The sequence below is a fragment of the Patagioenas fasciata genome, chromosome 14 (assembly GCF_037038585.1).
Source record: "Patagioenas fasciata isolate bPatFas1 chromosome 14, bPatFas1.hap1, whole genome shotgun sequence".
NCBI lineage: Eukaryota > Metazoa > Chordata > Aves > Columbiformes > Columbidae > Patagioenas > Patagioenas fasciata.
In genome coordinates, this window is record NC_092533.1 from 9,980,013 (window position 1) to 10,007,162 (window position 27,150).

Here is a 27,150-nt window from a genome sequence, read left to right on the forward strand (position 1 = left end):
ATCAGCGGCGGGGCAGGACGCGGCCCGCGGGGGAGGGGAGCGGAGCTTGCTCCCCTCCCCCGTCGGCCGCGTCTCCATCTTGCCCGCCCGCCGCCTCCCACCGAGCGGAGAAGGGGCCGGGGGATGCAGCCCCGGGCCTGCACCTACCTGAAGAGATCGGGGCGACTTGCAGGGCGGCGGGAGAGCGGGCGGTGGGTGGGAGCGAGCGGCCGCCTCCCCCACACCCCGCCGGGCGGCTGCAGGGAGCGGCGCTGCGGCGGGCGCGGGCGGGAGGGCGGGGGCGCGCTCCCGAGCGGGGACGCGCCGCGGGGACGCGCCGCGGGGACGCGCGGCGAGCGTGCGCGGGGCGGGGCCGGGCCGGCGGGCGGCTCCTCCCGCTTCTCAGGCGCTCAGTGCCGGGGACCCGCCGCCATTTTGTCCTGCGGGCGGGAAGGCGCCGGGCCGGGTCTGGGCTGAGGTGCGAGGCGCACACAGCGCGGTGAGGGCCGCGGTGGGGCCGGCTCCTCGCTTTCCTGCACAGGATGAGGCAGGGCCGCCAGGCAGGCGTGCAGCAGCTTCGAGCACAGGCAAACGATCCCCGTAGTCCCAGAGGTCTGTGACAGGGCCCAGGAGCAGAGGAGTTGCTGAGCAGCAGGACCAGCTCTGGTCCATCATTCCTGTTCTTCTCTACCTCATGAAGAGTATTATCCACATTTGCCTTTGCATTTGGCTCTGAAGGATAAATCGCTGATTTCTTGTACAGTAAAATACATCGTAGAATATGTTCTCTATATTTGAAATACCATAAAGGATTTAGGGATGCTCATGAAAACTCAGGATGTTCCCACTACTATAATTTGGATGGAGAAGAATGATACCCTGCATCTCAAACGTACACATATTGCAATCCATTATAGAATAGCCAAGCTTTAGGACTGTATTAAAATGATGTATTAGATTAGTTCTCGGCAATGACGACAGCAGCCACTTCCAATGTAACTCAGAGCTGAGTCCATGCACCGTTAGCCACTTGTGTCTTACAGCAGCTGCTCCAGTGAAGTACTGTTGATGACTGAAGATTTTGCCCTACTTCATCCATCTACATTCTAGAGTTTAGTTACTCTGTTACTACTCTTGATCTACTGATAAACAGTAGCATATACACCTTCGATTTACAGGGTTTAAATGAACATATAAGTCCCTACATGATTGACATCTGAAAAAGTTCTTCTGCATTATTCAGATGAGGTCTTAAAAAGCAAGAAAGATCAGGCAAAAAAAAACCCCTGCAGCTTTTAAAAAAACAGCTAATTCTGTTTTTTCTAAATATTTTCCTCTCCTGCTGTTGTTTGGGGAGCTGGCTGCTGTACTCCAGCCCTGTGATATTCCATTTCTATAATACTTGGAGCTCTTCAGGCCAAAAATTGCTGTGAAACATCCTGCCAAGACGATGGCTCATTTTTTGCCAGTGCTTCCTAATGCATGCAGGAATCTTCACTTGCATTATAAGAAATCAGCAGGAAAACCAGTGTTTATTTAGCTTAATTTATCAAATTATTCAGTTTATTTACAAACCTCATATTTCTGCTGCTTTTTAGCTCTTGTTGGAAAGCTGCTGCCAATCAAAAGCAGTAGAGTTTGATACCTCTTTGATATCTTATTTTCCTTTTAGTATCTTAGTCTTGAGGTGATGTGAGTTAGGCTGGGCTTAGGCTCCTGATTTAGCTAGAAATCATGATCTGAACAAAATGCAGAAGTGGTCAGGTAATAGAGAGAAGTGATCTTGTAATTTGAAGCAGCAGCAGGTTCCATCCCCAGAAGCTGTGAAACCTGAATCGGGTTTGTTTGGGGACTATGGGTGGCAAAGCAAGACCTAAACGCTTGACCTTGGAGCTGGACAAGCCTCGGTGAGGGTGCCGGGTTTGCGTGACTGCCCTGGATCGTGCTCCAGCTGAGCCAACTCCAGTGCCCACTATGCTCAAGTATTCATCTGGTAGCAACGGGGTCCGGTTTCCTCATCTGCACGCCGTGCTAATCAAAACAGGAACAAACAAAAGACAAATTGGTCTGCGGCGTGTCCCCAGGGCCTGCAGCACAGCCGTTACTCGGACTGTGAATCTGCTTCCCCCTTCTCTGAAGGGCGGCTCTCACTAGCAGTACCCATAAGGTAGAAGATACAATGAAATGTTGCCCCTTCCTGCATCTGGATCACAAAGTCCTCTTCTCCTTCTTCCTCACTGGAGTTCTCATGGGTGGATCCAAATTTTCAAGGAGAGGAAGGGCCTAAAAGCACAAGTTTCTCCTTCTGCCAACAAGGGAGCCTCTCACTGTCCCTCAGCTGTACAGCTGGCTGAGCAAGCCAGAATTCAGCACCGTAACTGCCACAACCTCCTCTTTCACTGTGAATTATCAGCATTGATAATTTTTACAAAGTCACTTGCTTGTTAACATGTACAAGCAGAGGAAATGGAGGTTTTTGTTAAGATTAAGGATTTTCGTGAAGCATAACGTTTTCTTTCCTCAGCAGTTAGTTTCAGAACAGTTGCCCAGTAGCATTTATTGTTCTGAGCAACGTGCTTGTGAAGATGAACTTTGTACTTAAAATGGCCGAAGTATAAAATTACTTCAGAATCACAAGCTCGCTCCACTGTAGGTTATTAATAATTTCTTAGCGCACTAGAACTACTTAGTTTTGAGATACTAATTAACTTACCTCTGCTTATGCTGGTCAGCTTGAAAATTTTGTGTCTCTCATTTTGACTAAAGAAAAATATTTAAATCTGTTTCAGATGAGAAGTCTCAGAGAAGCAATGTTTGGGTGGCAATCACTCAGACTAATGGTCATTTATTTAAAAACAGTTGTTTCCCTTGTAGCTAAAATTATGAAAACAAATCTTCCTGCCTAGCATTGTATAAACATTTTACAAAATGTACATTTTGGGACAAATTTGAGTCCAGCTGTGTGCCTTTTATCTTTACATTTTTAGGTTGCTCTCTGCCTCCACTCCCCTCTGCTTCAGCCACAGTTAGCTGAAAGCCAGAATTTCTTCTGCAAATGCCTGAGCTCTAAGTACACAAACTTGTTTAAGCTGAGACCATATTTGGAAGAGATCTGGGTTAAGAAAAATAATCAAAGGAAAGTGCATTCCTGGAGCATCACGTGAGGAGGCCAGAACGCGCAGACACAGCCCAGCGCTCATGCTGGGATAAAGCGAAGGGGCTGCGCGCAACCTTCACAAGTGACTCCCTGCGAGCAGACTCATGGCAAGGGCTGGTTTTACACCAACGTTCACACTGAGAAGAACCTCATCAGCCTATTTGAGGACACTTAGGCAAATTTAGAAAACATTTTCTTACTAGAGGTGTTCAGCAATGTGCCATCAATGGCACGTGTCCATGGCAGAACATTAAAAACTAATTCTGGGAAGCTACGCAGGCTCCCTGCTCAGAGATACATGTACCTGTCACTGTAACCCTGTCTCTAGTTTCACTGAATTAACCACCATTTCTTATAAATGTAAACACATCTGAAGGACTGAAATACCACAGTGCACTTGCTCTCCCTTACACTCTGGTATTGTTTTACATATTATTTTAGCAACATACCAAATCCAGCCTTTGATGTTTGCTTTATATTCACCTATTACAATTGCAGAATTTTAGCAAAGCTTTGCTTAAAAATCTTTATTTTTTGTCTTCCACTTGGAAGACTTGAGTGAGAAAAGCTCCTACAGATGACACTTGGAGCCTCTGGATCTTTTATTCAATTAGCAGCTGTATGCACATTACCTAGACTGCACTGCTTCAATTGTACAAGTAAAATCTCAAGCAGCCAGGACAGGGAACAGCTACAGAATGCACCACACTGTGATCTACACTCATACTTTGGTTACAACTTTCACAACAATGTAAAGTAGGCCTTAAGCTGCTTAGTTAACAAAACAAAGGGTGGCAATGATGTGCAATATAGTTAGGGTAGTGTAAAATTCTGAACTGTGATTGCACGCATTTTTCATCTTGGTGTGAATTTTTTTCCCCCATCTAGAAGACTGGATTTAGTCCTCACCTCCTGTTTTCCTGGCTAGGACACAGTGCAAAACCTCTGCTCATTTGCCCACTTGGGCACACAGAGAGTACCCTGACATGCTACATCAGCTCTCGCACACCGACAGCCACCACAGCAACAGCCAGGTTGTCTATTAACCCCTCACAACGTGGGGAGGAACATTGCTGTGCTGAATCTTTGCTGTGCCACTTTGCAGCGAGAACCAGGAAGCCACTCCCAGTGTTCATCATCTCCTCCAGATGCACAGACCTTCACGTACACCGTTCTCTGCCGCCTACAAGTGCCAGTGACCTGTTCCCCAAGAACAGCAACACCACAAGAGTATCCCCCCTCACCACTGTCACAGCATGATGTCAGCACTGCGTTACTGCAACACAAACAAAAACTCGTTCATAATCCAGAATCAAATACTTATCCACCCAAAATACCACTCTTTGCCCAAGCGCTGAAAGCATAAGGCAACCTAGAAAGCTGGCAGTGCATCTATCACCGTAGGCAGGTAACAGAACAAACACTGCTTATACGTATTAAATAAAAACCAACCAAACATACAAACAAAACCAGCATCCCTGTGCTCTTCCAACAACTGGTGACAGGAATCCATGCAGGGCAAGATTCCCTGGAAAGCAACCAAAGTGTGATGTTTATAAAGATCTTGTCTATAGCCATGGACACACTTGGAAAGCATCCAACATAACATCTTTCATTATTGTGTCTTCTCCCTACTTTTATTATCTTGTTTCCACTTTAACAAAGCACTGGTGTGTTTGTTAATTTGAGAGATTTTTCTCCTCTGGCTTATGTGGACTTTGCTCCTGGTTTTGTGTATCCAAACACCTTCACTGCAACTTTCTTAACTGAGCCTGAGCTGCATCTCATTACATTTCCAGCAGAAAAACACAAGCACTGGTTACTGTACACATCACCCTACTCCAAAAAGTACGAGGTTAACTGTCATAGGAAAAAAATGCAGAAGCAATGGAAGTGCAGAAAACAGATGAGCTATTCAGAAAGACATTTTCTGAAAAATATACATTGAAATTATTTTTATTTTTGCTGGAATTTAAAAAACATAGGAATATTGACATTGCATTTAAAAACCCCAGGAAGTTAAAGATTATACATTGTTGCATTTCTGAAATCCAACAGTGCAAAGCTGGAAATCACAAAAATGTCTCCATCATGCCTTTTTTAGGAGATACCAATATATATATGAACATTTTGAAACAAGAGTTTTAAAGAAGCGTCAGACTGTCCAAACTTGAAAGTGCTCTTCATTAAATACACCAAAATCTGTTACTCTTCTGGGGGGACGCTGTCAGAAAGTCAGACAATTCAACAAACAAGCTGTGTGGAACAGATCAAAACCCTGTTCTTAACAGAAGAAAACCCAGCGTATTTAAAGGGAACCATGGGGCTTGAGATTTCTGCTTTAAATTTTGAGAAGTGCTATTGTGTGCTTGCTTCTTCTCAATGTATTAATATTGGCAAGTATTGGGTGTTCTTATCCTAAATATATACTGTTAACTTGGTATGACCATTACTTTCCTGTATGGCAAACAAAGTACACTGACATGAGAGTAACAGACAGTTGTATGCAAACAGAAATAATCATTTAAATTACCTGAAGTTGGGAAACAGAAGCTGTGAATTTATACAGCCATGATGCAGATTGTATGATTTGTCCTAACGAGGGTTAAAGCAGTATATACACGGCTGTTTTAAAACAACACATTTCCTTTGAATGTGTCAGGTAAGAAAAGCTTTCTACAAAAGTCCTTTTGAAAGTCCTCATCTTGAAAGTCTTGCAGCTGCTAGAACGAGACGATTCAAATTGCTACCGCCCAGGCTCCAGATAAGTAGACACGAAAGTTAAATGCTTAAGAGTAGTTACATGTCCATTGTAAATACTAATGGTTATGGGGATAAGACCTCAAAAAGAAAGGTCTTGCCTGTCCCAGTAGCTTATTGAATGCAATGATAATCAATATTTGTGGAACTCACTCATAAATATCATTATTCATTTTTACTTAAAGCCATGTCCTAGCAATAATAAAGACAACAACCCTGGGGGAAAAAAAAAATCACATTAAATGTATATATAAGAACACTATAAAAAAGTGACCAGGTCGTATTTTATTACAAAAGAGGTTTCTCTTTTTTTTTTCCTTTTTTTTTTTCCTGATAATTTCTTTTTAAACTAAACAGGCTTTCATTCTTATGGCAGAGAATGAGGAAAGAAAATCAAATCCTAAAATTCAGATGCTTAGAAAAAAACAGGAAAACTATTTTCGTACTACAAAACATTTCACTTTACAAAAACCCCAAAGAGTTAATCTATTACCTGGATGATAAAGACAGAATGGGATGTGAAAAGGATAATATGATCTTAAAACTAGACCTCAAGTATTTCTGGATAAAATTCTCTGATCACTGCAAGACTCTGACCTTAGCGGGACATTTGTACAGGGCACGAGTGTGTGTGGAACCAGCCAGAGAGATGCTATGGATCAGGGGAAAATCCTGCCTTTATTTTGGCGGTTTATCATTTTTCCAGTAGAAACTGATATGGCATGAACCAACCAGGTACATTCTAAGAATTTCCAACACAAATCCCAACATTGTTTAATTTACTTAACAGTATAGTCTGTCAGGAAAAGTAAAATCTGTTTTATTTTATATTCCTTATGGTGTAAAGTATATAAACTGCACTTTTAAATTAAATCATGTTCTGCCAAAACTGGTCTGCTTTAAGACTGATAACTTTAGTGGAGAGAATGAAGACGTTTCAGCAAGTATCAATTTTCTGTTAAAAAATGTCCGCAAGACAAAAAAAAAAAAAATAAAATCTTAATTTACAATAAGCAGTGTAAACAGCAAAAACAACAGAAGCCACAAAGTTTCACGCACCAGCCACTGGCAGACAGAAAACTCCAAATACTCATAGAACTTTGTATCTTCCTTTGTTGGTTGGTTGGTATGAATTTTGCTGCAAATAAAGGAGAGAATAATCACAGTTACAAGTGAAAATGGATAAATCAATTGCAATAAAATTCCACTAACAATAATTCTATATTCCATGTAAATAAGCAGCTCCTTGGCAACTTCCTTTGGAAAACATTTGTATGGAGAGGTCATCAATTTTGAAAAAGAAAGAAAACTATCAATAATGGTTCAACTGGACCACTGGAATTGGCTGCTCATGAGAAAAAGCCAAAGACAATGTCCAGTCTAATGCAGCATCACTGAAGGTTATTCTAGCAAAAGCTGAAGTTTCTTCTACTAGGGAACTCAAAATACTATTTCTCAAGACAATATCTTATTTGCAAAAAGAATATGTTGAACACAGCACATTATTAGCTGGGAAAAGTTATGGCAAAACAAATCTCTCAGCACATATAAAATATTAAAGTACTAAAATGAGGGGAATAATTCTCCTCCCCCTGGCCTGATGGTGCTGAAATCAGGAAATGTGCTGGGAGGTAACTCTTGAAGGGGTCTCCAGTCAAAAAGTTCTGTTAATGTGTTACCTCCACCTGCTGGCTGATAACAGCCCCATGTCTGGCTGATCAAACACAGCAACCTACTTTCTAGGCTGTTTGATGACACAATGGTTTTGAGATCTATAGGTCCCAGTCCCCAATATTAATAAAAATGTCAACATTTGCAGAAATTGATCTCCTAAAGCATCAATTAAGCCACCTTCCCCTCTGCATTCTGGATATATCACTCACCAATCTGATGAGCTCCTCTTTTATAAGTCGTGTGATTTCTGCCTTTGCTTTCTGTACAGCCAGTTCATTGGCACCTAAAGACAAAACAAGTATTACTGTCTTTAACACTTTCTGTATGCGAAGCCTACAGAATAAGCACTTTTTGTCTGTGAAGCTATTTTCAGAAACGCTATAAACTTGCTGAATATCCTCAACTATTTGCCAAAGAACACTCTAGTACTGTATAGACTGCCACAGCCAGACTGTCTCCTCTTACAAGGAAGATACATAAAACAGTCATAAATGACACTATTCAGAAACACCTAGGAGAAAACCTTTGAGAAAAACCTCTACTCAACCATCATGAGATATGCAAAGTCTCTGTTCTAGTAGTTGATGCAATTTCTTATACCAGTCAAATCCTACACAATTCCATTTTCTTCCTTATTTCGCACTGGCACAGACATCTTTGTGCTTATTATGACTTTTTTTCCTCCTTTCCATCTCCTCCAAACTGATTCCATACAGATTTGCTGTGGTGAATCAGTCTTCTCAGAAGAGGCATCTCTGTGACCCCCATGGGTCATATGGCAAAGCATATTAAGATAAACAATTGTGTCTTTACTAATTATATTAATTTGCAAAGTAACTACAGTGGGTCTGTAACTGAGCATCCAGACACTCTGACTATAGAGATTCCATGTCTCACTATAAAAGTCGGGTTGTATCTTTATTTGAGACATTTATAAAAATACGTACTTTCTATAGCCAAATAAATCTTTCGTTCTCCTTCCTTGGGTTCTTTGCCTGGAGGGAAATAAGTTCCTCTGATTGTAATAGCAGCTTCAGAATATTCACTGATTCTCTGTAGCGCTTCTTTGGAGGTAACTTTCCATCTGGCAGTCTGCAAGGAAAAGGATGTGGGAGGATCAGCAAGAGAAACGGATCACACACAGCGGCAAGCCAAAGGTTAGGTGACATTTGAGACAACAAGGACACTGCACTGTGAAAATCGGTCACAGCATTCTACTTTAAAAAAAGTAGGTTGAAATTTTAGCTACTTATTTTAATGCAAGTATATTTAAAAATATCTGCCTCTTGTGTCAGCAAGATAAAGCTACGGAAAAAGGAGAAAAGAGAATGGATGCATAGTACTGCTACTCTAAAACCCCTCCGTTTTGTGACACTGGAAGTTTAAAACTTGTGACTTTTTCTTACCATTTTCTGCAGCAGCATTCAAGTAATTTATTTAGCACTTTTTGTACAGGAATAGACTTCAAGAGCAAATGTACAATGTTAATGGCTGCAAGTATTTCCCTTTAACAAAATAAATGCTGCTTATTTCTAAACAGTTCATTGGTTAAAGACAAAAACAAGTCAACCTTAACATCTCCATAAATAAAGCTGAAGGAATAAACGCTGCCAGGTGCTTTTCAGAAAAAAATGTCCCAAATCTCTACAATATCCTCAAAAACATTTCATTTTTAAATAAGTGCATCCCATCAGACAATGAAATAACAATTTATTTGCAGGCACACATATGCAGAAAATGGAAGAGTTATCTGACCAGCTTTTAGGAGTAGGTAATGTTTTGCACCCAGCAAGCTTATCCTTAAAGGGTTAGAAGGATCCTTAGCAAAATTATAAAATCTAGAACAAGTTCTATGGATGAGAAACTGCTTAGCATAAGAATTAGGAGGATTTTGGAGAGGGAAGAGTAATAAACTAATAGTAACTTGATAAAATAGGGCAAACGTGGACAGAACCTCAAAGATAAATACAAAGACTTTGTGCTTGATACAGTGGAATATAAATCCTCAAAATAATAGATGAGGTAAACTAGAGCAGCAATATTCTGAATGGCAAAAATACTGAGGTAATAAAAAAAGCCGTATCAGTCACAGCAGTATGGCCTTTGAAATAAAAGGCCAGACGGTGTCAAAGATTTGGATAAGAGAGAAGTCAGTGGCTGAGGGTGAAAAAAAATTTTGTATGATAAGGAATGCTTGTTTTTCTGATATTCTCTGGAATATGTCCAAAGCATTGTGTGTCTAAGCTGAGAAGCAATCACAGATAATGTGGTAATTTCAATTAGGTATAAGAAATAGAGACAAAACATTTTATTGGTGTAACCTAAGCTACGAAGATAGCCTTTGTTAAATAACAGTCATTTACACTTGATTAGAGCAGAATAGTTACTTGCCTGTGGGAAGTCATTGATCTCTAATTCTTCTTCGTATCTCTTGAAGGACTCGTTTTGTCCTCCATCCTGCTTCTCTTCCTCCTGCTTCTCTATGGGTACGTAATTGAGCTTAGCATTGATTTTTTCAGCCAGTTGCTCTGCAATAGTCTTGGCAGACACAGTAGGAGCTTGAATTGTGCCTCCTCTCAGGATGGCATTTGTAGCCTGCTGCATCACATCCTGGAAAAAAGTAGGTCCATGTTGAAAACAAGGTAGCCAAAAGAAGTCCAATATAAACCAAAGCTTTCATTAAAGCTTTCTACGTAATGTAATTGTCCACAAAACAAATACATTCTCCAAACTGCTCTCTGTTCTTTCCTTCCTCCCTCTCAGTTACTCCTCTCACACTTGCATAGAAAAGATCTTACTGGTCTTTCGTATCTTCATCTCAAAATACCTTTGGACATTCCAGACCACATTAACCTAAATCTAAATGGATTGTGTGTTACATACTTCAGCAGAGAAAGATGTTCTGCAACTCTGCTAAAGCTGACAAAACCCAGTTGTGTGATTTTATAAATAATGAATTAAATCTTTGCCAGGGCAGACAAAGAATTTCCAGTTCTCTATTAAATCTTATTATCATATTAGCTCAATTACAAATCCTACAACTTGTAACTGAGTTAGCCCAGCACAAATTAGCTAAATGATGTAGTATTAGTGTGCAGAAACACTAAATAAAATGGCAACTGCCGAACAAGTAACTGAACAAGATTTATTAAAAGAAAATAAAGAAATTGCTCTGCAAAGAGCCTGACCTTAAAGTGGAAGGGAACCAAGACTTGTGCCTCTGCCCCAAGATTCTTCTGGGCATTGATTCTCAAAGCCAACCTCTTGGCAATTTCTAGTTTTTCTGCATTCCCAGCTGATGGTGTAGGAGCATTTGAGGTTCCTGGCGTTCCCATATCTTTCACTCTTTTCTTTGAATTGAACATGCTTTCAATTTGCTCATCAATCTGAAGAAAATAACAGTTATAAGATCACTGCATTGACTATTACATAATCTTATCATCCCAAAGAAAGAAAACACTAAGGTGCATTTAGTTTACATGCTTTTAAAGACATAAATCTTGTATAGATGGTAGAAGACTACACAGAACTACAACTAACAAAGGGAACAGATGATCTAATAATCAGGAAAAAGTCTGAACATAGTGTTTACTTTCAATGTCACGATCAGGAGTCTAAAAAACATTAAGAAAGGATTCTAATAGGGATTTATAAATAGAAGAGGCTAGCATGAATTTCTTTAAAACACTGCAAGTAAAAACATGTTTGTAATTGAGGGTAATAATTCTATTTCATTTATCCAAGATTAATAGTACAAAGAAAATAATTTATCTGATATTTACATAGCTACATATTTTAAGTATAAAATACCAGTAGGTCAGAGACCTTCAAGATTCCCATAGATCTTGACCTTCATAGCTATATATCTTTTATATCAAGAATACATACAGATCTTACTCATGGAAGTTAACTAAGTCAGAAGTGCAGGACATGGAGTAACAAAAATGCATGCATTCCACAACATGTTATGTAACCTACTGGGGAAAAAACAAATATACTGGAAATCCTTAAACAACTTAAATCTGATTTTCAGGTACTTACATCAACAGCTGTATCTTCGTCATCTGAATCTTGCAAGCCAAGAGCTGCTTTTTGTAGTTTCTTTCTTTCATTAGCCAACGCCTGTTCCGTTTCATCAAATTTAAAACCTTTGCCGGAGAATCCACTGCTTTTTTTAATCAACTTTCCCTCCTGAAAACAAAATCATGTATTTTCATACTTAGAAGTTTAAAACCCTGATTCCAAGCCATAAAACAACTGTAAAATTATACAAATAATTTTGAGGTTATTTATTTTAAAAAGTAAATCCTAGCACATTTAGAGAGCTCTTCAAATTTTAAAAACTGTATTTTGCAATGAAGTGTAATAGAAAGCTATGTCAATTCAGCAGATAGAAACAATACATTATTGGGATTTTCTGTAAATATGCATTTTAAACGCTTTTCAAAGTAAGGAAATAAAACTCTCCAGAAAAAACTCCAAAGTCACTCTTCTCAGCATGAGCAAGATCCTCTGATGGAGAGAGCTCCAGAAATAATAAAGTTCTTTCACAGAATTTGTATTATTTTATGTGAGTTTTGATAAAAGCCAAAGTACCTTTTATACAGCAGGTGCTCCTCTGTCACATACCAGTTGACAAGAATTAAATTCTCAAGAAAAACCCTGTAAACGATTGAAGATCCCAATCCTGAAAACACCTGCACACTTACCTAAGCACTCGTGTGTGTTCTCAATGAAGTCAGTGAGATGACTCGTGTATATTCTGTACAACTGGACCCAACGTGCATACGCATTAAACCCAGACCAAAACCCACTACAGAAGGAAGAATTACTTACAGCCTTCTGTTGGTCTTTGAAGTCAGCCCAGAGCTTCTCCAAATCAGCAGGAATTGGATTCCCAGACAATTCCAAAGCCTTAATGATATCACCAGCATACCGTGCCTGATCCTCAGTAATAAATGTGTATGCAAAGCCCTGGTCAAAATTAATTTAAAAGATAATAAAGAAAAATCTTTAAAGATACTTTATCTCTAAATTTTTTGAAGCACCCTAACACAGATGTTGCTCTTCTGGTCAATAAAAGTACCTATGATACTCATGAATAAACTTTGTTTAGCAAGAATGTAGAATGAATAATGTGGTTTCCCAAGAAGCAGATACCGAGGTCATCAACCACAGACAGTAGAAGCTGAAGTCTTTCCTTTCGATCTTGTCATTGTTAAAAGCTTGGAAAACAGTGTCTTATAAATTTAGTTGGGCATATTTGCACCAGTGAAAAAACACCCAGACTTTCAGCCAGAAATGGGATTTAAAAGAACATTCATACATCAGAAGATGATGCAAGTTCCAACTTTCATAGCGCTAAAAATGAGAATATATTTCACACATCACCACTCAGAAACCTTAGATGCACTCAAAAGGAAAATCCTGTTCCCACCAATAATGTAAGTTAGTCCCTCTGTAGCTATCCCTGGGGAATACCTTGACCAAGCAATAGATAAGGAAAAAAATTCAGTAATAACTGAAAGAGGCACCTGGCTATACATACTTTATTGCCAGCTCGTCCAGTTCGGCCTGCTCGATGCACATAATCTTCGTAATGGTTGGGACAGCTATAATTGACCACCAGCACCAGTTGTTTTACATCCAAGCCCCTTGCTGCTACAGATGTGGCCACTAGAAGTTTGCAAATTCCATTCTTAAAATCATTAATTATGCTGTCCCTGTCGTACTGATCAATACCTGCAAGAAACCAGAGAAAAGTTACTTATAAAGTTTTGCTCTTTGAGGCAACAGAACCTGTACACAGTTCAAACACTCTCCATACAACTGAAAGCCTAAGCTAATAAAGTTTCAATACATTCAGACTTCTACAGGCAAAATACATTAGCCAGAATAATAAATCTCTTAGTCTATTATTCAGAATAACAAAATATTTTTTTTTTAATTTTCCACTACAGCAAGTTGTTTTCCCATACCAAGATCCTCAAAAACTTATTTATTATAATTTTCTATTTGACTTCTTCTATTCAATTGAGACCCCATCTGGAGGCTTTGTCTGTTGTCTAAAGGCAACAGAAATCTCAGGAAAATCAGACTATTTTTCTCTCTTCCATTGCTGCACTAAATGAACAGTGGTTTTGCACTTATTGGTTACAGTATTTTTAGGAGCATCACATATAGAAAGTTTTAAAATACCTGGGACAATATTTTAAAGAGATTTCCTTCTCTTGCTATTAAACTATTTCTGTTATATTATTACTTGATGGCAGAAAAGTGAAACAACAGCTGCAATTATTGCAGAATCTCAAATTAAAATATGATATAATACTCCCCCAATGGCAGTCACTACCATAATGTAGGCAGCAATATTCCCTGAGAGATGTTAACTCTCAGTCACAATCCTGTTGCACAGACAGGATCTGGCATCTGATGACATTTCACAGGGAACAATAAAGAGTAATGACGAAAAACTATCATGTCTATTTCAAATTAAGAGACAAATATTTTTCCCAATTATAAAGCAAAACCTGCTTAGGAAGAAATATTAATTGATACTACAGAGGAACTAAGTAACCTCTCTTTGTGACTACCGAATACAAATATTCTAATTTGAAATCGTTAACGTGAATCCTTAAGATTGCAGATTACCTCCATGAAGAGACAGGCAAGGATAAGAGGCTCTCATTAAATCTTTCAACAACCCATCTGCATGTTCTTGTTTATCTACAAATATGATAACTGATCCTTTCTCCTGATAGTGTCCCAGTAGCTCCAGCAACTTCAAAAACTTCTGCTCCTCTTCTAAGATAACCTGGAAAAAGACAGAAAAAAGCAAAGTAGATAAAGCAAGAAATGTATCTCAAGTCATTAAACATGTTCAGGGTGTATAAAAATAAAAATCAGGAACACGAGATGACTTTTTCAGGTTGTTTCCACAGCTAGTGGCAAACTGCTGTTCAGTTTAATGGTATAAAACCAAGGGGTTTTTTTTAAAAAAAGGTGATTGCATCTGCAGATTAGGGTGTTAGTTTATTTTGAGTTTATGTCTAATATGGTCACTAAACTGAAGTGTCTGTGGGTATACTGGTTTACATTCAATATTGCTGGAAATAATCTTTTGCAAGCAAATGAGAAGGTAAGCGAGGCAGACATGTGATACTCACAACGTGTTGCTCCACATCAGAACAGACAACACTTCTGCCTCCCACCTGCACTTCTATAGGTTTACTCAGGATCCTCCGAGCTAACGCCTCCATAGCTCTGGGAAAAGTAGCAGAGAACATGACAGTCTGACGATCAGGCCTGACGTTGTCTACAATGCGCATAACCTGGGTGAAGAGAACATTCCTAGTTAATACTCAAGTGCTGTAGTTGAACTTCATACACACCCAGAGCTGTCTTTAAAGCTCAGCAGGATCTGCACGACACAGACCACAAAGCATTTGTTTACAAATTTCCTCTTGGGATGCAGGTCCTGGCACTGGAAGACTTGCTGGATTTGAAAGGAAAATGAGTGGGAATATGCAACCCAACAACAGCCCAGCAGAAATCTTAAGACATGCAGCAGAAACCCTACAGCTCAAGAGACAAAATACAGGAATATTCCTAGTTTGGGGGGACAACATAGCCTGATGACAACTGAACAAGTCCTAGATGTCCAAAGCCAGCAAGTAATTTGTCACCAACATTTCATTCCTGTCTCCTGCACAACATTGCCAGGATATACTGAAGACTTTACAAGCAGAATACAACTACTACCATGACACCTGCATCAAGGGATTACATAGGGCTACAATATGGTCACAAGTATCCAAAACAAGTATGTAAAACAAAACAAAACAAAACAAAACACAACAATAATAATAATAATAAAGTATTTCGGAGAAAAATAAAAAATCTAAGAATTTATCAAAACCAAAGCACATGAGGACAACAGAAAAATTAAAGAGTCAGTTTAAACTGCTGTCCATATGTAGCACATCTTTTTGAACACTCATTGCCAGTGTAATAATAACGTAGCATTGCGAAATCCTTCCAGTGGAAAATAACGTCTTGTGGTACTATCACTCATGTAATTAATTACCTGAGGCTCAAAACCCATGTCAAACATTCTGTCTGCTTCATCAAGCACAACATACGTGACTCTACGGAGATTTGTCACGCGACCTGTGAAAGGAGAGGAAAAAACACATGGGAAACAAAATCAAATGGAAATCTAGCTTCCCTCAGGAATAATTTTTTTTAATGTTATATAGTCTCACTATCTTCTAACAAATACATTAATTAATTTAAAAAAAATTCACTAAATGTGAATTTTAATGTTCTCATTTTAATCACATATACATTCTGGGAAACGTGTAAGTATGCACAAGGCCCTTTATTTTGTTAAACTCTTCTCTTGCATACCATCATAGGGCCAGAAGAACCTGTAAAATTCAGAAAACTGCCCTCGCCAAAACACATCATAAAACTAAGACTGAGATGAAGCAAGGAGCCACATCAGCCATTATCTGACAGCGCCACCTAGAAAAAAACATATTAGAGATTACAGCGCATGTGTGGAAGGCAAAGTCCAGTGCTAACTGCTGCAGCCTCAGAAAAATTCCTTTCATACATATAATCTGTAACGCTTCCTTGGAGTTAGAAATAGCTACTTGAAAATAATCATACTAATTCTAGTTAGCTGCTAATAATATGCATAAAACAGAGTAAGCAGTCTTTTCAAAATGAATAAATAAAGATTAAAACCTACCCACTAACACGACTAAGCTTAACACTGAGAACCACCCCAAATTCTGGGACAGCTGGAAACAAAATAAGCAAGTTGTATATCTGTGAACATTTTGAAATTATGATGGACAGGATAATTAGCTAATTAGGATAATTAGATAATTAGCCTTCCCAAACAAATAGCTAAGAGATTCTCTTTCATGAGAAGGATCTAACTCAAGGATTTAAGAAACATATTCTCAAATGATAGAAATGTGAACACATTCAGTTCCAAACAATTCTGGAGTGACACTGTCAATGCTCCCAGAAGGGAACAGGTTTTTCATATTTTGTACAACTATCACTCAGACCTGTGCCTATCAAACTACAGTAGAATTGGGTCCTTTCAGCCTCAGCAAATTGTACCTGAATACTCAAATCATTTTTCAGAGATTCAGCGCTGCATTTTTTTAAGATACGGAGTTCATACTTAAGGAACAAAATAAATATTTCTTAAAATCTACATATCTATTTAACATCTTAACACTTTCATCCCCAAATAATAACTTTGTAAAATTACTTGGGAACAGCATTAATGTACCTACCTTTGACGATTTAAGTCTTGGAAGCCCAGTTCTATATGTCTTGAAGGTACTTTTTCCACAGAAGTTAAATAATGTCAACAGTTTAGTAGAGGTTTTGATGTGGAATAATTTAATAATAAAACTTTATCTAATAAGCATGCAATGGTTACACTAGGACAAAACCTCTTAAAGCTGCAGTGGCTCAGTGTAATCAATCTAAGTATTTGATGTAAGGTCAGTTCTTTTACTTTTGAACAGTTATTTAGGGAGGGCTTCTTTGTCTGTCTGGTTTTTAAAACCAACAGATGAAGGCAGAGTCAGACGCTCTTATGTAAAAGTGGGTAACTGCTGAGCTACACTAACAATAAAGGATCAATGGGCAGACAAAATAAGCAACTGTTAAATAACCTTTATCTAAATGACCTGAAGTGAAAGGATTTGGGCCAGCACATTATAAGTTTAACAGTGATAAATATTCACAGAAACTCTTCAAGTATGTAGTATTTCCTGTCCTCCCCAAAAAAGTCAAACCAATATATGATTAAACCTATTATTAGTGTTATATATTCTCAATAGCTAGATAGTGCAGCCTGAAGAGATATAAGAAAATTTCATAAGACCATTTATCAAAATACATGATCTTTTGAATTTGTTAGAATTACACAACAAATAAAAAAAATTCTCCATAGGAAAAGGTTTTCTACTCACCATTGTTAGCTGCTAACATGTCAATCATACGTCCAGGTGTGCAAACAATAATTTCAGCACCTCTTTTGAGTTCAGCTATCTGATTTTAAAACATAGCAATCGAACTATTAGAGTGGGTTTTTTTGCTTTGTTTCTTTTTAAACATATATCACTTTGCAAAAAAGAAAACATACACTGTAATACAGCTGTACTACCAACATGAATTGTTTATATAAAGCTTTCACTTGGCAACTACCTTAAGTTTTTGGAAAACCTTACTTTCCAAAAGAGTAACCTCTGACAACCAAAGTTACTACCAGCTGAAGCAGTTATAATGGGGATATGACTTCTATACGCTTAAGGGCCTATAAAAAATGTCACATTGTATCAGGGACAACTGACACTAAATAGATCATGTTCCGTCACAGATGGACACAGAAATCCATAAATGAGAGGGGGCAGGATGAACCTTGAAATTAATCTCAAAATTAGTCTAACATGCAATATTTGATAATGTAATAAACCAAAGTGAACATTTTCTGGCTTTCGTCATCTTGAGGGGAACTCATAAAAATACAGTTTGACAACTTTCAAAGGATCACATCCCACTAGTAGTTTAACTGCTGTCATGTTCAGTACATATGTAAAAAGAAACAGACAAACTTTTAAGGACCATACTTGAGAATTTTCAAGGAGATCAGTATGTTTAAGACTAAATTATGTGCCAACACTTAGGCTTCTGCATTACTACCATTCATACAGAGAAAATCCATAATGAAGGTTGCATACGTACTGAATTTATGGGAAAGAGAAAGGAACTAAATTCACTGCAAAAGTAACATTAACCAATGAAGTTCAAGAGTTATCTGACAAGTAAGGTATGTCTTCTGCTTACCTGTTCACTGATTCCTGTTCCTCCATAAACACAGACAACTCGAAGCCCAAGTGTCTTTGAGAATTTCTTACACTCCTTGGTAATCTGCAAAGCCAACTCACGAGTAGGTGTCATAATGACAGCTGAAAAGCACAACATTTTCATCACGCATTGTAAGGGAAGATATGTTGTTATTCATCCAATAAAAACTGATCATTTGTAATTATGTTTAAAGCAATTAACTTATATGTACTTCTAAAACTGTAATTTTAAGAAAAAGAGACTGAAGACAGCATGAGAATAGGGTGGAACTCTGGTCGAAGTTTCAAAGTCAAAAGAGTAAGGTCTCCTAGATATATGGACAAGCAAGTGCTCTTGAAACAACATCAGACAGCACTGTCACCACAAACAACACTGAACAGCATGGTGGTCATTAACTAAATTAGAACTAGCCACTCATTAATGGACATTAATAAGTAAACGTTCCTCCCTGTAACAAAGAGAAGAACTGAAGATCCTTCTTAAGTGTGTGAGCTTTTATTAATTTACATAGCAATTTTGAAAATAAAAGCTTTGTACCTATGGGACCTTCTCCTTCTTCTAACGCTCTCTGATCCATAATGTGTCTGAACATGGGCAACAGAAACGCAATAGTTTTTCCGCTTCCTGTTTTAGCAATGCCAATCAAGTCACGTCCATTCATAATGGCTGGGATAGCCTGGGCTTGAATGGGAGTGGGCTTTTCATAGCCGTGTCTTAAAGAGATGAAAAAAAGATATTTTAACAACAAATAGGGTTTGACAGACCTGAATCACAAAGCCATGCTGAAAAAAATTCCATATTCATACTTAGATACACATATCAGTGCCATTAAAAAAATACAGTTTAAAAATGAGCAGCAAAATCAGCTACAAATGGCAGAAGGAATAGTTCATAACAGTTCAATACTGAGTGATAAGCACTCTGATGACTATATATAACATCTACAAACATGGGCACGTTTTAATATGCAACAAAGAAAAAGGTTTTCCTTGTAAACATATGATAGAACACAGTGAGCTAAATCAAATGTGAAATAGTTCATAATGTGCTTGCTTACTTTTTGAGGGCAGTGAGAATCTTCATGGAAATACCACACTGTACCCAGGTTTTTATTGGTTTGGGGCAGCCTTTTCCCTTGACTGTAATTCCCTCCATCTCCAGCCTGTATACATTCACCTCTGAAACAGAGTTTGCATTACAACAGAGTCAAGCTTGACATTTCTCTAGTACCTTGATCAAAATAATCTTGATCTGTCCCTGAACATGAAATACTATTTTGATCACCACCAGAAAAACAGCTTTTAGCTTGCTACACGTAAATGCAGGAAGTAGGTAGAAAGGACTTGAGTAAATTTTTCAGTCAAAGCCTCACAAATAATTATATGCAGTTATCAATAACAGCGATCCAGCTGATTCAGTGTTTTTCTACAACAAGCTGCTCCAAATGCTCTTTAAATTGCAAAATAATTTGCTGTTTCTTTGCACATCAAAATCCATCACTCTTCAGTGGTACCCAAGGTGTTCTGGTTCTATTTGTCCTTACCTTCTTGAGTCATTTTAGCTAGTTCTGGTACTTCAACATAGAAGTTTTTCCTGAAAGGTTCATATTCTATCTTTCCATGATCCACTGGTTCCAGCAGCTTTCTCTGCTTGGTCTGATAGCCAGTCAGCGCAGTCTGAAGATCAACCTCCTCCTCTTCTGAGGAATACTGTGTGGATTATAATTTTTGTGTAAATTAGCATGAATGGCATTCTGAGAGGCTCTGTTTTTTCATTTATAGAGGAACTTTACTCAGAAGCAACAGTTACCCCTCACCCTATTAGACAAGATACTGAAAACCCACTAAAGAGTCTCCATTGTTTTTTCATCTATTTCTTTTTTATTTACAGTCAGTGTAAAAGAAAATACTTGTAAATTTGGTTTAGGGTGTTGTCTACTAGAACACATGACTTAGAATACCATTTTGTAGCTCTAGGCGGAATCAAATTCCTTTCTACTGTGTTAAAAGAGATGTCTCATTTTGATTTATGAAGTGTTGTGAGATCTGTAACTTACAGGTGTTACAGAAATTAAAATATTTAAACCTAAAAGGAAATTCAGCAGAAATGTAACACAAAGACCTCGTTTTTTTTCAGATTAGATATATGCAACTGAACATACAGCTGCAAACATAAGCAGTCTATACTACCTCATGGCACGTTAACACACGGGGTCACCAGGACTGCCTGCCCACTTTCAGTAAGGTGACCTGAACACACACGTGTGACATACACCAGCCCAGTCGTATTAAGAAAGATTCCAAAGCCAGACAACCTGATGCACCCATTCAGTTCTCATGTGTCTAAGCCCACCTCTGAACAGCAAAGCTGTGACGGTAATTTCTGAAAAAAACAGTACAAGTAACAAGAAACTGTGTAAGATCAAAAATCTTGTGACCACAGTTCTGCAAATTGAATCCTTAAATGTTTATCTCTTAGGAGATGGAAAAATCCCAGGACTACCCGCATCCTCCTGCCTGCTGTAAGAAGCATATCGCTTTTTCATATTAGAAATACAAGATCCTTTCATTACCTCCATTGCATCTTGGTCATTCTCCATGAGCTCCCCTTTCTTCTTTGACTCTGCAGCTGCCTTTTTGGTTGTCACCACAGTTACTACTTTGGTAACAGTTGGTCCAGATTTCTACAAAACCAGTTAAGAAACATTATAGCATCACCATATTAAAAAACAAAACAAAATAAAACAAACAAACTGTATAAAATATATAGAATATTTGTACTTCTGAATGAATTATGCTCTTTGGTTGGTTTGTTTGGGGTGGGGGGTTGTTGTTTGTTTGTGGGTTTGATTTGTTTCGTTCTTTTTCCTTTCACTTAATTCAGTGAAATTTTATCAGAATAATGCTTGATAAAAACATCAGGAAATTAAAGTTAAGGCAAACAGGCATTAAGTGCATCTAACTTATTTCTTGCTTTTTTGCCTTTTTTTTAAAGCCATTTTGATATTAAAACATAAAGTTATTTTTAAACGACAAAGATAAGACATCTTAGTAAGTTATTTTACCTTTTCTCCACCTTTCACACTTTTTATATTGAACTTCTTGACCTCTTCTTTTACTTCTTCCATATAAGCATCCAAAGGATCTAACTCTTCATCTTCAACCTCATTGCCTTCTTTTTCTCCTTCTGCAGTTTCCTCTTCATCATCTAATACAAGCAAGAAAGATGGGAATAAAACAGACAGGGAAAGAGAAAAGTGCTCATGTGTGTTAAATTACAGTCCAGTTTCATTATTGTAACATCTTTCCTCATACAAATCTCTCCAGTCTGTTAATCTCAACTGTATCTCATTTGAAGCCACGACCAGATTTAGGCTTTGTTATTTTATAGTTCACATTCTGAAAAGTAATTAAATGCTTTAAAGATAGGGTAATAAAAACCTCATTAGGAAGAAAAGTATTTTAACTGTTAGATATAAAAAGTTAAATACCATCATCATCTTCTAAACTCCATTTTTTCCCCTGCTTCATCTCTTCAATCTCTTTTTTCAGTTCTCCTATGTTTTCCATAGCCTTCTTGCGTTGTTCTTCCCTCCATTTTTCCACTCTTTCTTTCCGTTTTCTCATTTCTTCTTCTAGTTTGTTCTGATCAAAATTCTATGATAAAAACCAATCAAATACTGCAAATTAATGGCCACTGGCTTTAGCCAAATAGAACTCTAGTGTGAGCATGCTGTGTAAGACTGGACATCCAGAAACTTATCACAGAAGAAGTGAAAAATACTAACATCAAATATAACATTTTCAAGATAGATTTATTCTTCATTACTAAAGAGAATACTCTCTCAGGGGGGGAATTTGTGCAGCTCTAAGAACAGGTTTTCTTTTGTCAATGGAGTTATCTACAACTAACTTAATTCCTGGTTTAAATTCTCTCTTTTATATTTATCAGTGTTAAAAGCATCTACCTCAGTGGCCACGGTATTCGTGGTAGCATCTTTATCTTTCTCTTCTTCTTTGTCATCTTTGTCTTTTTTCTTTTCTTTGGAAACTTCTACACCATCTGTCCTCTCTTTAGATCTTGATCTAAAAAGTAAGATCAAAGATTTCTGAGACCATTACAGCTTTTCTCAGGAGAAGGATACACGTCCTGGATAGAAACAGAACTATGAACATCCTGTACAGGTTTATGCTTTCGAATACCTTACAAAGCTCACTGCCTCCCAGAGACCTTTCCATCTCATGGAAATATTCCCTTTTACTACCAGAAATGTAGTATCTATTGCAAGCCATGGATTTACATGCTTTGATTCTGTTTTCCTCATTTCTTTACGGGGGAAGTTGCAGAACTTATTTCCAGAACACACGATTGATACTCCAGTGGTTCTGCAGTTTATTTTACACCTTCTTGAAGACAGCGGTTAGAAAAGAGATACTAAAAAAACTCCTGTTTGTGGAACGTCTAGAGAAAGGTAAAGTGATGTAGCCCCTTGCCATAGAAGTTTGAACATCACTCTGAGTGTACAATACTGGCTGAAAGACTTGAAACACCTCTCCCTGGGAAAAGCTACTCATGTAACTCAATGTAAGATGCAGACTTGCATTTAAAACAATCATTCTGACTTGTTTTCAATTTTTTAAAAAAAGTATCCAAACCAAGCCGATTAAATCTCATTAAGCCTTTTTCATTGGGCTATTCTAATACAAACCATATGCCTGTTTCAAAGGACTTTATGATTCCAGCTTATTACAATTTCTAGATTGTCATCAACCTGCTTATTCTCTGTACTGCTGTTACAACTTAGGGACTTCCCACTCATTTGAGAATATAGCATTATTATATGCTGGTTTTAATTATATCTGAAGATTCCATTAAAATATATTGAAAAGAACATGACTCATATTCAGTTTTTACATGTTTCTGAAGTCACCATCTAAAGGAGTTCAAGCTCTTTAGTAAGCCTATTTACTAGACATCTATTCAATTGTAAGCACCTAAGACTGGCACTTGTCAAATCCAAACTGTTGCAGCTATAAGCACACCTACAGAATTCAACAAACCGCAGAGAAACAGGTGGTGGCTTTACCGAAGCAGACTTCTTGAGCTTCTCTGAAGTGCTACCACTACATACTTGATTTTTCTGCACAAATATAATTTGAAAAGGCAGATTCCAAACTTTATTGGCTTACATTCTTTAGAACACTTTTTCTGCAAAGAATGGATGAAACACTGAGCTCAGGTGCAAACACTGGCACATTCAGCAGTTTAGAAATTTCTGTTACAGATGTCACCACAATGCTGTTTACAGATCTCGTATTGCTACCTTGCCCACATTTTCAAAAGCCCAGTATGTTTCCAAAGAAATAAAATGCTTTATCTGAGAAAGAAAATGATACAGTGCATCACTGAGAACACTGAACTTCAGCAAATCTGGTAACTAAAACTTACTATTCTCCAGCAATTCACAAGTTTAAAGAAAGTTACACTTCATTGTAATGTCTGTGCTAGAGAGCACCTGTACTTTATTAATTTGGGTATACATGCCAGAACACAAAACATTACTTATTGATACCGGAATCTGAGATAACAAAGAAGCACTACAAAACTTTCAGAATGAAATTCAGTGTTAATTTTGTTACTACGACATTGACTGTCGTTAGAGAACACAAATACCTGTTTTCTGTTTTCCTGTTCTTGCTTGGACTGGAGGATCGAGATCGTCTACCTCTGCTTCTGCTTCTAGAGCGCCTCCTCTCTCTGCTCCGGGATCTTCTTCTCTCCCGGCTCCGTTCCCTTTCTCTACTTCTTGAACGTCTGCCACAGAACAAAATTGCATTTATTTAGCACATGATCACAGTATAATTTTAGGCTGCTACTAAGGAAGAGGTTGTAAAAGGAATCCAATGATCATCAAGACTACTAAGAACTTACAAATTCCAGCACCAGCAGCTAGAAACTGTTTAATAACTAAAAACACTGAGCATCGTAAAATCTGTCATGAACAACACCAAAGTCACTAATTATAGTGTAAGAACATCAATATTCAGATGACGGGCATTTTTATCTACTTTGATTAGAACTGAGAACTCATACCTTTGACGCTTTCTGTCACGCGATCGAGACCGTCTCTTGTCCCTGCTGCGTGACCTCTCACGTCTACGTTCTCGATCTCGACTTCTAGACCGTCTGTCTTCTCCGCGTTTTCTTTTGTCAGATGGAGAACGACTTCTAGAACGGCTACCAGAGCGTCCACGTGATGCAGAGCGCTTCCGATAATGCCTGCATATTGACAGTAAAGATGAACATGAGCATAAGAACAATTTGCAGTTGAAGGACATTTGTCATATTTAGGTGGACAGGCTAAAAAGAATTATTTATCCTGATTCCTTGGACCATTTAAATTTCTAAACATTTGTAATCATCTTGCCAAACTGATAGATATATATATATTCTTAACGATGCTGAAATTGGAGCGATTACTTGGTCATTTTTGTTTTGGTTTTAGAGTACTACCATAAGCACATAATGAGAAAACTAGAACACCAAGAACAATTTCCTGTATAGAAATCCAGAGATTTCCATTATACACACAGAAAGACTAAGACCCTTTGAAGTTATCTCAAAATTTGTCACAGAAATAAAACTGTTCTTTATCGCTTTTTATGCAATATATAATTTTTACCCAGCTAAACTAGGTAAATTATACCTCTGCTCAATGGGGAAGCTGCCAAAACATCATACATGGAAACATAAAACCCTGAGCCTAAGTGACAAGCATACAAGTCACAGAGGGACCTTTACTACGACCTTCTCCTCTTCCTCCAATTCCTGATTTTCAGTCACCACGTCAGAATAATTCCCTTGTTCACCCTCCCATAGCCCAGGACTCGCAGGCCCTTTCTCCCGGCAGGCTTAGCAAGCAGGAAGAAGCACCAAGGGCAAGACCTCAGGCACCCCACCTCCTTCTTTTCCTTCCGCCATTGCCACCCAGGGTTGTATTACACCACTATCGGCACTAAAAATAATACAGTTTATTTCAGCAAGTTGGTATATTTAGGTATCATGTACATTTGGAATCATTACAGTAGCAGCACGATATCCATATACTGCCTATCAGCAGTATAACTGAATGCAAAACACATCTGTCAGTGTTAGTATCTCTAATTTCTTTCGCATCTCTGTCACAAAATGTTGTGAGATCTGCTCCATACTCCCCCCTTTCCTAAACTATTTTTTTTTTACATTTTCTTCTACAGCGTGCAATAAAACTGAGCGTATGATTTCAGATTTCAAAAGCTCTAGTCTGATGCATATTTCCAACTCCAGCACATGCAGCCCACCCAATTCATCTCCACCCACAATTCATTCTCACCTTCCTATTTCTTCGCTTTTAAAACTTTTTGTAGGTATTCAAATAGAAAATTAACACAAGTTGAAACCCACTTCTCACATTATTTTTAGCCCAAACAGAAAAAAACCTTGTATTCATCAGAAGAGCGGCTGAACTGTGATAAACATGGGAGTCCTGCTCACTTGAGTGCCAGCACTTTGGCATTCAGTTCCCAGGAGATTTTGCAGCCTGAGTCTCTAGCAGTGTCCTGTTGGTAACAATTAATTCGCTAGCTAGTTCAAAACTAATTTAGACATACCTATGGGGAGGCCCAGCTCTTCATCGAATTATTAAGTTGAACCTAAGGCGGTTATTAAACTTTCAGCTCATCCGCCCCTCTCAGTATAAATCTCAGTTAGGGATCTAAGGAGGCTGTTACAGTGTGGGGACAACTGCAAGCGGGGACTATTCTGTCACAGCTGCAGTGTTAAAATCTGATAGTTAAATTAGGAAATAGAGACATATGCCACAACAGCACTTGTAATTTACGGAGTTGATTTAAAGCCTAATAGGTGTGAGCAGCTCCAAATCATCTGGCAGCATGGGTTTGACCCGAAACACACAAAAGTGCACGATCCCGTTACTGCTGAGTTAATCACAGCACCTCATCAGGTGTTTGTACAAGCTACGAGAGAACAAGAGACACGTGATCCTGCAAAAACTTCAAAAGAACCAGCAAAACCGTCTAATCCAGGTCAGAAACGCTACCCAACTAATGATGCCATTGCTATTCATTCTAAAAAGGAAGCAAAGTCCAGGTGTGCCTGGAGAGGCTCGGGGCGGGGGGCCAATGCCCCGCACTGCAACCAGGCGCTTGATCCCCGCGTCCCCCCGCGCAAAGCCCGAGCGGCTCCAGGCCCGCAGCGGCTCCTTCGAGCGGCGGCCGGAACGGGCAGAGCCCGGGGCAACGCAAAGCCCCTCACAGTGCCACGGCCGGGCGGCTGGAACGGGCCGTGAAGCCCGGCCCGGAGTCCCGATCCACCTCAGAGTGAGCTCCTCGCCCCCGCGCCAGACCCGGGCCCTGCCGCGTTGGCCCCACCGCCGCCCTCAGCGTGCCCGCCGCCGCCCTTTGTTCCCCCCACGCAGCCACCCGTACTGGCCCGAGGGAGACGCCAGCCCCGGCGCGGGCCAAGTCGGCGACAGCGATCCCATTGCCCTCACCTGGACTCCCGGCCCATGGCGGCGGCGGCGCGGGCCCTGCGCTAGACGGTGGCGGCCATTCCGCGCCTCAGCGCCCGGGACGATGAGAGGCGCGGCGGGAAGCTGCCGCCCCCCCGCTTCCGGCCCGCCG

The 27,150-nt window shown here is 39.0% G+C and overlaps 2 protein-coding genes across 4 annotated transcripts in view; both read right to left on the reverse strand.

The window, feature by feature from the left end:
• The window catches only part of C14H5orf24 (chromosome 14 C5orf24 homolog), a 19,949-nt gene extending 12,925 nt beyond the window's left edge, over positions 1-7,024 (reverse strand). For 2 of the 3 annotated variants that reach the window (XM_065849272.2, XM_065849271.2), the window contains exon 1: positions 148-278. The gene's annotated coding sequence lies outside the window, so the exon portion shown is untranslated. Of the gene's footprint in view, positions 1-147; positions 279-6,955 lie in introns of those variants that run through there. The other variant, XM_071814756.1, reaches the window with a different exon arrangement.
• DDX46 (DEAD-box helicase 46) lies at positions 5,077-27,143 on the reverse strand. The gene is made up of 23 exons (XM_065849269.2): positions 27,021-27,143; positions 24,563-24,748; positions 24,143-24,283; positions 22,437-22,554; positions 21,960-22,125; positions 21,534-21,676; positions 21,042-21,152; positions 20,013-20,178; positions 19,527-19,647; positions 19,007-19,182; positions 18,449-18,570; positions 17,575-17,653; positions 15,657-15,739; positions 14,737-14,901; positions 14,222-14,384; positions 13,119-13,312; positions 12,407-12,544; positions 11,612-11,761; positions 10,759-10,956; positions 9,962-10,180; positions 8,518-8,662; positions 7,780-7,853; positions 5,077-7,034 (listed from the first exon to the last, which is right to left on the reverse strand). Exons 1-23 carry the CDS (start codon positions 27,035-27,037, stop codon positions 6,987-6,989), a joined length of 3,123 nt encoding a protein of 1,040 aa, XP_065705341.1. The 5' UTR covers positions 27,038-27,143; the 3' UTR covers positions 5,077-6,986.
• Positions 27,144-27,150: the final 7 nt, after the last annotated feature.

Coding starts and splice junctions, on each gene's coding strand:
- DDX46 (XM_065849269.2), bottom strand. Junction 19,183..19,526: donor ATTCTCACTGCCCTCAAAAA/GTAAGCAAGCAC, acceptor CATCTCTTTAAG/ACACGGCTATGAAAAGCCCA. Junction 7,854..8,517: donor GATTTATTTGGCTATAGAAA/GTACGTATTTTT, acceptor TTTTGTCTTTAG/GTGCCAATGAACTGGCTGTA.